The sequence below is a fragment of the Rhinatrema bivittatum genome, chromosome 1 (assembly GCF_901001135.1).
Source record: "Rhinatrema bivittatum chromosome 1, aRhiBiv1.1, whole genome shotgun sequence".
Classification (NCBI taxonomy): domain Eukaryota; kingdom Metazoa; phylum Chordata; class Amphibia; order Gymnophiona; family Rhinatrematidae; genus Rhinatrema; species Rhinatrema bivittatum.
The window spans coordinates 756,546,013-756,559,095 of record NC_042615.1 but is presented as its reverse complement, the minus strand read 5'-3'; the positions used below and the strand labels follow the sequence as shown (position 1 = coordinate 756,559,095).

The following is a 13,083-nucleotide window of genomic DNA, read 5'->3' as shown; positions in this document are numbered from 1 at the left end:
GCCCCAAAAAGTTAAAAAAAAGTAAAAAATAAAAAAATTTAAAATGGGCCTGTGGCTCGAAAACCGGACGCTCAATTTTGCCGGCGTCCGGTTTCCGAGCCCGTGGCTGAAGGCAGGCTCGAGAACCAATGCCGGCAAAATTGAGCATTGGCTGTCAAACCCGCTGACAGCCACCGCTCCTGTCCAAAAAGAGGCGCTAGGGACGTGCTAGTGGGGTTCGCCCGCTCTCCCACGACTTTTACTGTATCGGCCCAATTATAACTCAAATTCCCTCCCTCCTCCTTCCCTCACTTTATAATCAGACTCCATCCATAAGAACATGCCATACTGGGTCAGACCAAGGGTCCATCAAGCCCAGCATCCTGTTTCCAACAGTGGCCAATCCAGGCCATAAGAACCTGGCAAGTACCCAAACACTAAGTCTATTCCATGCTACTGTTGCTAATAATAGCAGTGGCTATTCTCTAAGTGAACTTAATAGCAGGTAATGGACTTCTCCACCAAGAACTTATCCAATCCTTTTTTAAACACAGCTACACTAACTGCACTAACCACATCCCCTGGCAACAAATTCCAGAGTTTAATTTCAGATTATTTCCCTCCTCTTTCTTTCTAGCCAGACTCCCCATTCCTCACTATAACCGGACTCCCTCCTCTGCCCCTTCCCTCTTATTATAAACCAACCCTCCCTTTCACGTTTGTCCCCTTCCTTCATATTATATCTGAAGTCCCTCCTCTCCCTGCTATCCTTTTCGCTCCGCTTCACACTCACCCACGAATCCTAGCCTGCTGCCTGCAGTTGTCCCGGTTACAGCGCGTGTCCGTCGGAATGACGTAGGCACGGCAGCGTCGCCCCACCCCACCCCTTCCGGTCCAGTGCCGGTCTCTCTTCCGGTTGCAAGCGAGCCGGCGTCCGGCAACCATGCGCTGTCACTACGAGGTGCTGGAAGTGCGCAGGGACGCCACCGACGACGAGCTGAAGCGAGGCTACCGGAGATTAGCGCTGAGGTGGCACCCGGGTGAGGATGGGGCAGAACAGGGCCGGCTTTTTATTTTCGCTCGGGCTGCCGTGGATGCTGGCACCGAGCTCTCTCCCCTTTTTGGATGAGGTGTCAGTGTTGGGGTTTGGCTCTAGTCTGTCCTGCAGTGCAGGCTTTAGGCTCCCTTTATTGGGCTTTGGCCGTTACTTAACCCACCAGGCAGGAAATGAGAAACGGTGGCCTGAAGGTCGGGGGATCCTCGCTCCTCTTCCTCACCCCAATCCGCTTCCAGTATCCCACCGGCCTAGTGCACCCCGGGCCTGATCTGCAGTCTGAACTCATGAATTGGAGCGCTCTTGACTTCTTGTTTAGATACTGATGTGATGGGCCTGACATTCCCTGTTTCTGCTCGCCACCGCCTCTCTGCTGTTTCAGCTTGGAGTCGCTATTCTCTAGCTCTTTCCCATCCTGCTGTTACCTGGAATGGTTGATGTTGTGAATACTTGAAATGATGGTGGACTGTCGCTACTGTAGCTGGCACTTGCCGGTGAGTTCAGTTGAACCATGGAGCTGGATCTGGAGAATACTGGCTTAATACCGTACATAATGTCATTGGCATTACATAGCCTTATCAGTATTTGCTTAGGTGGTCGCTGCTCATTGGGTGAGGATATAACTACAGACGTGTTTAGTACAACAGAATAACACTATCAACATTGGGAAATTCCTCCTCAAACTTAGGACTGTTGAGAGGTATTTTGGTATAGTTTAGGCTTGGCTAAATGCTAGGTTTATTTGTCTCTCTGGCATCTTTGTTTATGGTTATAGCCCTTGGTTTGGCTTTATAGCATCAATATGTATGTGTTTGTCCTGCCTCTGTGCCCCCCCCCCCCCCCCCCCCCCCCCATCCCACCCCAAACAGCCTTTGAACTGTTCACCTAACTTCATTCAGATTTTTCCCAGATAGATTCCTGGCTCACTTTTTAAATTGTCCACGATGACATGACCTAAAAAGTCTCATTCCTCAATAAATTGGTTGTTTATAAAGTGCCACCTACCTTTTGTCATTTTTTCAACACCAGACTAACACAGCTATCCCTCTGAAGATCATGATCTAATTTTGAATGCCTCATTTTTTAACCCAAATTTTGTATCGGAAAACAGACTTATTCAGTTATTTTACTGTACATTGCTTGCATCATTGTCAGTACCATGGTGCCAACCTTACTGATAATGCATCTCTGCTCTTGCACTAATACTATATTTTTATAGTTTATTTCAAACATTTTTAACTTGCCCATCCATAGTTCTAGGTGGGTAGCAAAAGACATACAAATTTTAAAACAAAGTAAAACAATCAGTAAAATTCAAGCATGTGACACACTAATGTAATATAAAAGTGCCAAATATTAAAAGAAAAATGACAATATAAGATTATTTTAAAAACAGAGCAATATATAAAACCATAAAATAAATACACATTGATCTTGTGCAAATTTACAGCCAAAATGGTGCTAGAGTACTGAAACTATATAAGCAAATCATACATCCCAATGTGGTTCTAAAATATTTGGATTCAATAGTCAATTTTGCTTAACAATGAGATCCTAAAAATTATTCATAAGCTAGTTGGAACAAGTAGGTTTTTAAAAGCTTCCTAAACTTAAGAATTGATAGTTCACTCTTAATTTCCTTTGGAAAGGACTTTTCCTTTGGAAATAACTGATTCACATCTACCCGTTCTAGACCTCTCATGATTTTAAACACCTCTATCATATCCCCCCTCAGTCATCTCTTCTCCAAGCTGAAAAGTCCTTTCCTTTTCTCTCAGCTTGGAGAAGAGATGACTGAGGGGGGATATGATAGACGTGTTTAAAATCATGAGATGTCTAGAACGGGTAGATGTGAATCGGTTATTTACTCTTTCGGATAGTAGAAAGACTAGGGGGCACATTTAAAACTAATCAGAGAAAGTTCTTTTTTACTCAATGCACAATTAAACTCTGGAATTTGTTGCCAGAGGATGTGGTTGGTGCAGTTAGTATAGCTGTGTTTAAAAAAGGATTGCATAAGTTCTTGGAGAAGTCCATTACCTGCTATTAAGTTCACCTAGAGAATAGCCACTACCATTAGCAATGGTAACATGGAATAGACTTAGTTTTTGGGTACTTGCCAGGTTCTTGTGGCCTGGATTGGCCACTGTTGGAAGCAGGATGCTGGGCTTGATGGACCCTTGGTCTGACCCAGTATGGCATTTTCTTATGTTCTTATGTTCTTAAATATGTTCCACAGACAGGGACCACCAACATAGAAAATATGTTCTCTTGTTCTCCCCATTAGATCCTTAATTCTACTATAGGTACTACCAGCACCTAGTTGACAACCCAGTCTTCCTCCCCTCCTAAAATATTATACATTTATATCCCAATTAACTGTACACAGTCCACCTCATTTTAACCTTATCTGTACAAAGCCTTTCCGTCATATTCTTTGTTAGTTAGTGCAGTTAGTGTAGCTGGGTTCAAAAAAGGTTTGGATAAGTTCTTGGAGGAGAAGTCCATTAATGGCTATTAATCAATTATACTTAGGGAATAGCCACTGCTATTAATTGCATCAGTAGCATGGGTTCTTCTTAGTGTTTGGGTAATTGCCAGGTTCTTATGGCCTGGTTTTGGCCTCTGTTGGAAACAGGATGCTGGGCTTGATGGACCCTTGGTCTGACCCAGCATGGCTATTTCTTATGTTCTTATGTTAGGTAACAAGGGAAAAATTCTTGTAATGCCACTATATTTGTAACTGTGACTCAATTGTGACTGTGACAGTGACCAATACTGCTGTAACTGATTGATTTAAATTTGATTGTAATCTGCCTGGAGGCCATTCTAGGAAAAGAATATCAACTATTTATTAATAAATGAAAATACGTCATTGGATTATTTTTTTCATTTTCTTCCTCTTCTCTTCCTCCAATTCAGAAAATAGAAACCACTGGTACCATGACCCTCTGCTTTCTTTTCAGTAAGGGTATATCACAACTTCCCATCAGGAGGTTGTATTTTTCGTTTTAGATGTATTTTTCAAAATTTCTTATTGAAAGCCAGTTAAATACAATTTGTATATGTAAGGTGGTAAAATACATTTTGGGCTGCTAGCAATGCCTTGCAACAGATGTAGAAAGCGGCATCTCTTTAGGATTCAGGACATAGTTCATGAACAGACAAATGTTATGTGATAGCCTTGAAATCTTGGAATGTTTGCTCTTTCTCCCTTTTATTATATAGTACTTGGAGGTGTCGGGATTGGTACTGTGCTATGAAGACTTGTCATGTTAGGGGAATCACTACAATTTGACAAATTAGCAGTCTCCTAGATGCCCTTCTCCACCCTTTTAGATTATATGCTTTTGATTAAATAGTCCTGTTTTTATTTCACAGACAAAAACTTAGAGAATGCTGAAGAAGCAGCAGAGCAGTTCAAATTAATCCAGGCAGCCTATGATGTTCTGAGTGACCCCCAGGAAAGAGCATGGTATGTACTGTAATAGAACATTTGACTCACTGTGCGGTGTTTTGTTGCTCTTCCTTCCACAACAGACAAGATTATATCATGAGTTCATGACAACTGTCCTTTTCATTGCTACTCCTATCTTGTACTTTCTTTGGCATCCATCACAAGTAAGAATAAAAACACTCTACTATTCTCCTTAAATGCTGCTGGACACTGAGGTCCATATTCAACTACTATCTGGTTGAGCAAGTTAGCCAGATAAACTTCTCCAGCTAACTTGGCAGAGATATTCAGCAGTGCGGCCACACTGCTGCATGCATTCAGCTCTCTTATAGTTAGCCAGAGAAATTTATTTGGCTAATTATAGTATAGTTAAATAGTTGTCCTAATCTTATCTAGCTAACTAAGGGCCTCATTTTCCAAGCCACTCGCATGCGATAAGGGACTTTTCGCACGCGAAAGGTCCCTTATCGCGTGCGATACCAGGATGGGGGCGGAGGAGGAGTCGGGGCGTCACCGGGGCCGACTCTGCGCCGATGCCGCGGACAGCGAAAAGGTAGGTGCCTTTTCGCTGCCTATTTCGCTCCCAATAGCTACACCTCCTATGGTGGCGCTATTGGGTGCGAAACCGGCAGCGATCGCACCGCGATGGTGTGATCGCTGCCGGCTAGTGCAGGCTCGCCCCCCGTTTCGGCCCCCTGCCCCTCATCTTCTAAAGTATCGCAGGCCTGCAATACTTTAGAAAATGAGGCCCTAAATCAGTTAAGTCTGCATATTGGGCACTTATCTAAGTTAGCTTCTCATTAAGTGTTTAGCTGGGCAAATAGTTAGCTGGCTAAGCGGCAGCTGCTAGCCATGCCCAAATATTGAAACAATACCACTAATCTGGCTAAATCTGATCTTAACTAAGTGACACTGAATATTGACTTCTAATAATGCAGACAGTTTCATGCTATTTACATATGACAAATTACTTGAATCTAAGATCAGTTGTGGTCAAGTAATTCAGCATTATGTAACAGTTGGATATGTAATCCCATTGAAATGTCATTGATGAACTGCATAAACTTATTGAAACATCAGCACGCAACATCACTATTGTTCATGCCCAACATCATTCAAGGGATGGTGCCCAAAGGAATAAATGGTGACAAGCTTTTCTCTCTGCAGGCTTATTCTCAAGGGAAATAATGGCCTGATTCACCAAAATCCTTTCTCAAAGACTACTGAGTCAGACCCAGTGTTTGTGGTTAGTGACATCACTGTCAAACAAATCTGTCTGCTAAATTGAAAGGATCAGTTTCCATTAGATTGCATACTTATTAACTTGCTTTCCACACTTTCTACCCTCAGTCTGCATTGACAACTCTTCTCCTTTATAGTACTTTACAATACTAGAGGTAAAAGAATGCCATGCAATATCCTTTTCCTAGCGTGTAGCCAGATGGACTCAGTACCATTGGGTTGTGCTTCCCTGCCAGCAGATGGAGACAGTCAGGTTTCAAAGCTGTCGTCACCCTAGATACACCCCTGCAGTGACCTCAACCCTTCAGTATTTCTCTGTCTTCAACAGATGTAGACATGCTTTCCCTAAGGAGTTTGCTGTACCCTTTGAAAGAAGAAATTCTACTTTTAAATTGGAGAAAAGATTGAGCCCCGCTCTTCTGTGGTGATACCTAAAGGTCCATCCTGCAGTTGAGAATTTCTGAGGTGATTTCTGACATCCCTCAGAGGTGTGCCTTGGTCTGGAAGCTGGTTCTCAGCGTGGACTTTGCTGCTCAAATGGCTGAAAGGCAGTGGGTGCAGGAAGGAGAGCGCAGTGGTGACGGCCACAGCTCTCTCCCCCCGCAGCTGGAGACCATCTCTATACTCAGCCGGTAAGCGCTGAACCCAGGTAAGTTTAAAAAAAAAAAAAAGGGAAGAAGATTTATCTTCAGAGAAGAGGGGTTTCGTAAGCCTTCCTTTGGTCACCTTGCTCAGGACGCCATACCAACGTCGTTCCCAATCCCATTGGGGCATAGGGAAATGGGCTTATGAGTGGGTTGTTAGTTAGCACACTGTGTGGTAGGCTGCGGCGGCGCTAACTTGCATGTGTCTTTGTGCTTCTCGTATTGCCCATCATAGGACGTTAGTATGCGCAGTCTGTTGGCTCTGCCAGGCTGTGCGGGCACTTGACGCGCCCCGCCTAGGCACTCAAATTTCTGTGCATACATTTTTAAGCACGAGCCTATTGGAACACAGTTACCACCATCAATGACGCCTGCAACAAGAAAACTAAGCACCTTACTCTCTGTGCTGCTTGTCGTATTAAGGCTTCTCAGCCTTACCTGAATTCCAACCTGTCAGCACTGTGAGGAAGCCCAAGAGAGTTGGCTTTCTCGGACTCTGCTAAGCCCGGCTCCTCCCATTCAGATGATGGGTTAGCCACAGCCTTAACTGGAAGTAGCCCAGATCTGAGTACTCCCAGAACTGGGTCTTCCATGGGAGAGGGAAATTCAGCAGCACATACCCCAGTACTGGGCTAGGCAAGGATCCGGCTGCCTTCTTGTGGATGGAATTCTTTCCAGGGCCTTCAAGCTTTAATACAGGCACAATCTCCTACCTCACTGGCTCCTGTTCGAACGGAACCTCAACTGATAAGCCCTCTTTCTCCCACTCCTATCGGCAGACCTTGAGGCATGGCTCACCTCACCAAGGGTGTTCTTGGCAGGGACCCGGACAACATGAAGGAGGATCCAGATTCCTTGGAAGACCCTGTAGATGCTGGAAGTCCCTGGGGTGGACCCTATGATGGAACCATTCTGATTTCCCTACAGAAAGTTTCTTGCTACTTTCCAGTACTGGAAGCCATCCAGGAGTTGATTGACCTGGACTGGGGCGCCCCAGAAGCAAGTTTTAAAGGAGGGACGAGTGTTAGAAGCTCTATATTCACTGCATCTGGCAGTGAGAGAGCATTTACATTTCCCTAAGGTGACTGCGCTGGTCTGGGCTGTCTCGAAGCAAACTATCCCATTGGAAAGAGGAACGGCCTTGAAGGATGCGCATAATAGTTGGATGCAGTCCATCCTTAAACAAGCTTTCGATGCGACAACAATGACCTTACAGATTGCTTCTTATTGTACCCTGGTAGCCCTTTTATATGACGTGGGCTCTGACTTAGTCCGTACCTTGGTAAGAGGAGTGGTCTCAGTGGTAGCGATCAGAAGATAGCTATGGCTGTGAAATTGGTCAGCTGACTCTGTGGCAAACTTCACAAAAATGCCCTTTAAGGGATCACGCCTCTTTGGAAGCAAATTGGAAAAGCTGAACAGTAAATGGGGTGAATCTCCGGGGTCACGGCTCCTAGAAAATAAGAGAAAGCAGTTACAGCTTCCCTTGCCTATGAGGGGTCGATCCAGGGGGTCCCAATGCTTTCAGCCCTACAGAAACTCGACATTTCAGGGGTCTCGATCCTATGGAAGGTCTCTGTCCTTTCAGATTCGACAGCCCAAGAGAGGGACAGGTTTGGGTTCAAGTTTGTCCCGAACCCACCAATAAAGTTTGCCGACTCCCCCTCGCAGTGAGGAAATAAGAGGTTGGCTGTCCCTCTTTTATCAACGGTAGGTCGAGATTGCTTTGGACAAACGGGTACTGGATATCGTATGAGAAGGATACGCGCTGGAGTCTCGCTACTCTCCTCGTGATTGTCCATGATGTCTCTATACCACTCCCAGCACAAGAAGCAGATGGTGGAGTCTACCTTGATAAGGCTCCTCAGTTTGAGGGCTATAATTCCAGTACCTGTACCCCAAGAAGATACGGGGCGTTATTCCATCTATCTCATTGTACCACAAGATGGAGGGTTCCTTTCGCCCCCATCCTTGTCCTCAAGAGTGTCAACCGACATCTGTAATTCATTTCTGCATAGAAACTCTGTGCTTCCGTGATAATGGCCATACAACTGGGAAAGTTGTTAACCTCCTTGGACCTTTCCAAGGCCTACCTTCATATTCCAATCTAGTAAGAACATCAGCGGTTTCTACACTTTGTGATACTGGGCCGCTGTTATCAGTTCCTGGCACTGCCCTTCGCCCTGGCCACTGCCCCAGAACATCAGTCCCTAAATCAGGGCATCTATAATCTTACTGGGGTTCAGTGTTTGGTTGAATACAGTTATACATTTTTAATCAAGTTTTTTTTCGTTCCCTATACGTACCCGGATCAGTCCAGACTTCTGGTCGGAGGAAGAAGCTTCTTGGTCTATCAATCGCTTGGCGACCAAGGCGGTGCTCTTAGCATTACTTGCCTTTTGGCCTTTGGTTCAGGGTTGCTCGGTACAAGTTCTGTCTGACAATGTGATGACCGTAGCCTACATCAGTCGGCAGAGAGGCACCAAGAGTCATTCAGTGGCACAGGAGGCGCAGGGATTAATCCGTTGGACGGAACAGTATCTTGTTCAAATAGCAGCATCTCACATCGCAGGGCTCGAAAATGTTCAGGGCGATTTTCTCAGTCGCAGTCTGCTCGACCCGGGAGAATGGGAATTGTCTGATGTGGCTGATTCGCAGAAAATGGGGTCCTCCTCATGTCGACCTGATGGCGACCCAGCACAATGCGAAGGCTTCTTGTTTCTTCAGCAGACAGAGAGATTATGGAGCAGAGGGCGTAGACGCTCTCGTGTTGCCCTGGCCTCAGGGGGTCCTTCTATTTGTTTTCTCTCCGTGGCCTCTGGTTGGGCAAGGATAGAGAAGCATCCGGGGGATGTTGTACTCATGGCCCCGGAATGGCCTCGCCGGCCTTGGTTCGCAGATCTAGTCAACCTGGCGATCAAGGGACCTTTGAGACTGTCACCTTCCTCGTTTTCTATGGCAGAGCCCTATATTTTCCAACCAGGCAGATTGCGTTTGTCTAGCAGCTTGGCTTTTGAGAGGAGATGTTTGAGGTCCAGGGGATACTCAGAGACTGTGATTACTACTCTTCTTCAGGCTAGTCAGAAGTCCACCTCTTTGTCCTATATCCGCGAATGGAGAGTCATGATGTGTGTCTAAGGGGGTTCAGCCCTTGCGTTCTTCGCTCTCACATTTTGTCCTTTCCTCAGGAAGGGTTAGTCAAGGGCCTCGCTTTCAACTCTTAGAGTACAGGTGGCGGCTTTGGCCTGCCTGAGAGGGAAGGTGGATGGATACCAATTATCTGCTCATCCTGACGTGGTGAGATTAGATTTATTCAGAGAGTCAAAAATTTGCGTAAGGAGAGTTTGCCCTTCTTGGAATCTTAATCTTGTGCTTCGACGTTTGTGTGTGGCTCCGTTCGAACCTGTCTGCAGGGGAACTCTTAAGGATTTGACTCTGAAGGTTGCTTTCTTGGTAGCCATTTGCTCTGCAAGGAGAATTTCAGAGTTGCAGGCTTTGTCATGCTGAGATCCTTTCCTTCGCATATCAGACACAGAAGTATCTGCATTCTTTTCTCCCAAAGTTGGTTTCCAACTTTCATGTCAATCGGACAGTGAAATTGCCATCCTTTTCAGATTTGAGTGATTCTGAGGCAGATGTTTCAGATCTTAGGCTGCTGGATGTTCGTAGAGCATTGCTGCACTATCTTAAAGTCACAAAGTATTTTAGGCAGTATGATCATCTTTTCATCTTGTGGAGTGGTCCAAAGAAGGGTTCTCAGGCCTCCAAAACTACCATTACAAGGTAGCTTAAGGAAGCTATTGCCTTGGCTTACATCCTTAAGGGTAAGCCAGTTCCGAAGGTTTGAGGGCCCATTCTACTCTGTCTCAAGCGACCTCTTGGGCAGAGGCTCAGTTGGTCTCTCCATAAGAAATATGCAGAGCCGCGACTTGGAAGTCGCTCCATACCTTCGCTAAGCACTGTTGGTTGGATGTGCGGGATCCAGAGGCTCGATCCTTTGGCGAGAGTGTTTTGCGAGCGGGACTCTCCAGATCCTACCTTCATTAGGGAGCTTTGGTACATCCCAGGAGTCTGGACTGATCCAGGTATGAATAGGGAAAGGAAAGTTGGTTCTTACCTGCTAATTTTCGTTCCTGTAGTACCACGGATCAGTCCAGAGCCCCGCCCATTATAAAAATAAATAAAGGGGGGGGGGGGGGGAAGAGTAATCCGCTCAGCTGTGGTATACTTTTAATTGCAGAAGTCTTGCCAAGTTTACTTATTTACTGGTTCTTGTTAGAAGTTTTTTGGGTTATGAGCATGGTTTCTTACATTTAGCTTGGACACAGTTCAATACTGAGGAACTGCAGGTGGCATCAGGGTACTTGAAGCAGTGTCAGTTTTACTTTCTCTGTCTCCATCTGCTGGCATGGATGAATAAACCCAGGAGTCTGGACTGATCCGTGGTACTAAAGGAACAGAAATTAGCAGGTAAGAACCAATTTTCCTATAGTTTGTCCACAGTGGCTTTTGAAGAGAATGCTTGAAAGGCTGAGGTCACTGCAGGGGTGTATCTAGGGTGACGTCAGCTTTGAAACCTGACTCTTCCTCCATCTGCTGGCAGGGGAGCACAATCCCTTGGACCTGAATCCATCTGTCTACACTAAGGAAAACAAAATTATCAGGTAAGTAATTTCTCCAATTTTTGCTATCCTGTTAGCCTCGCCAAAGACTAGTATGTAACTTCACTTTTTTATTTTCAAGATTTTGGTGAAATCCATGTAATGGATTCACAAGCCAAAGGCATCTTTAGGCATGACCTCACTCATAAAAGCTTTATAATAGTGATAGTCTCATGAATGCAGTTTTGAATAAGGACAAATGTCTGTTAGCAAGGTGTTCTCTTGAAGCAGAGCAGGGAAGAATTGTCTAATTCCTATGTATAGGGAAAAACTGATTACTACACAAAGCTGTTAACCTGGGAAGAACCATGTATTTTACCAAACTATTGACTGATGTAAGTTAACCGTGATGGACTTTAATTACATTGCTGAGGAAAGTAATACAATAAATTCATTGCCTGAAAATTCAGATCTTGTTTTGATATCTTAACTGTTTCTAGGTATGATAACCATAGAGAAGCCCTCTTGAAGGGAGGGGTCAGTGGAGAGTACCAGGATGACAGCTTGGATCTGCTGCAGTACTTTACTGTTGCTTGTTACTCTGGTTATGGAGATGATGAGAAGGTAACTCACTGTTCTTTCAGATGGCAGCTTGCTTGAAATACAGCTGAAAACCATGTATGGTACAAATTTTAGTTCTTTCTGACAACAGTTTGCTTTTACTTATATTAGGCCTATGAAGTGTTTCTATCCATAGGTCAGATGAGAAAACTGGAAAAGAATCTTTTTCAGTTTTTCATCATAAAAAGTGAGACCAGTATCAGATCTCTGACCTGTTTTCCTGAAGTCCATTATGAGGTTTCTCCATGTCATTTTGTTTATACATCTATAATAGGAAGGGACCTTGTCAATCCCAAAAGCCTGCATCTTTAACCAACTATTAACCTTACAAATGTGTCACCTCTATCCAATTGCTTTGTTGGTTTTCTTTCAGCACTTTTTAAATATAATGGGGTAGATATTCAAAGCGCATTCAGCACTATTTAGCCAGATAAACGGGGCTTATGCAGCTAAGTAGCGGTTGTTGAATATGCACCTACATTCAGCGGCTGCCGCTTAGTCGTATAAGTCCCTTGTATGGATAAAAGTTACATGCATAAAAATTTAACGTCTAAATTTAGACACCCCATAGAGCAGGTCTAAATAGAGCCGGGTAGACTTATTTGGCGAAGTGCGCACATATACGCGTATATTCAGTGGCTTTGCTGTGCCGCTGAATATACATCGTAAATTAGCTGGTTTAGTTCTAACCCGCTAAGTTACTTACATGGCCATTGAATATCTACCCCAATATGCTTCTTAAATGATCGCTATCAAATTTCACAAGAATAGATAGAGAGATCCAAAGGAAAATTAGTTTCTTACCTGATAATTTTCGTTCCTGTAGTACCTCGGATCAGTCCAGACACCTGGGTTTTGCCTCCCCTCCAGCAGATGGAGACAGAGAAGTTTTTCAAAACAACCCTGGCATATATACCAAGGTGCCACCCACAGTCCCTCAGTCTTAGGTAATATCAAAGCAGAATGGAATAAAACCCAATTCAATAGCTAACTAACTTAAGGTTTATTGAAAACCCCAACTGAGAACAGAACCGGCAGAACCAATAGAACAGGCGAGAAGGCATGGTAAATAACCATACACAAACAACAAACTTTATACGAGTGGACTCTCCATTACTTAAGTGCACACAGCTATAGGGCGGGGCTCTGGACTGATCCGAGGTACTACAGGAACGAAAATTATCAGGTAAGAAACTAATTTTCCTTTCCCTGTACGTACCCGGATCAGTCCAGACACCTGGGATGTACCAGAGCCAACTCACAGAGGGTGGGAGCCAGAGAGGCCCACACGGAGCACTCCTCCAAATCCCCCAGCCTCCGAAGCTCGCACATCCAATCTGTAATGCCTTGCAAAAGTATGCAAAGATTTCCAAGTAGCCACCCTGCAAATTTCCTGGGGCGAAACCTGGTGACATTCCACCCAAGAAGCAGCCTGTGAACACATAGAATGAGCGCGAAGTCCCACCGGTACCATCTTACCACACA

General features: G+C 44.8%; 1 protein-coding gene across 1 annotated transcript in view; it reads left to right on the top strand.

Moving 5' to 3' along the window:
* Positions 1–789: 789 nt before the first annotated feature.
* Positions 790–13,083, top strand: part of DNAJC21 (DnaJ heat shock protein family (Hsp40) member C21) — an 84,030-nt gene continuing 71,736 nt past the window's right edge. The window contains exons 1-3 of the mRNA XM_029578990.1: positions 790–1,019; positions 4,415–4,508; positions 11,478–11,601. Coding sequence (XP_029434850.1) covers positions 923–1,019; positions 4,415–4,508; positions 11,478–11,601 — 315 coding nt within the window. The 5' untranslated portion in view covers positions 790–922. The remainder of the gene's footprint in view (positions 1,020–4,414; positions 4,509–11,477; positions 11,602–13,083) is intronic.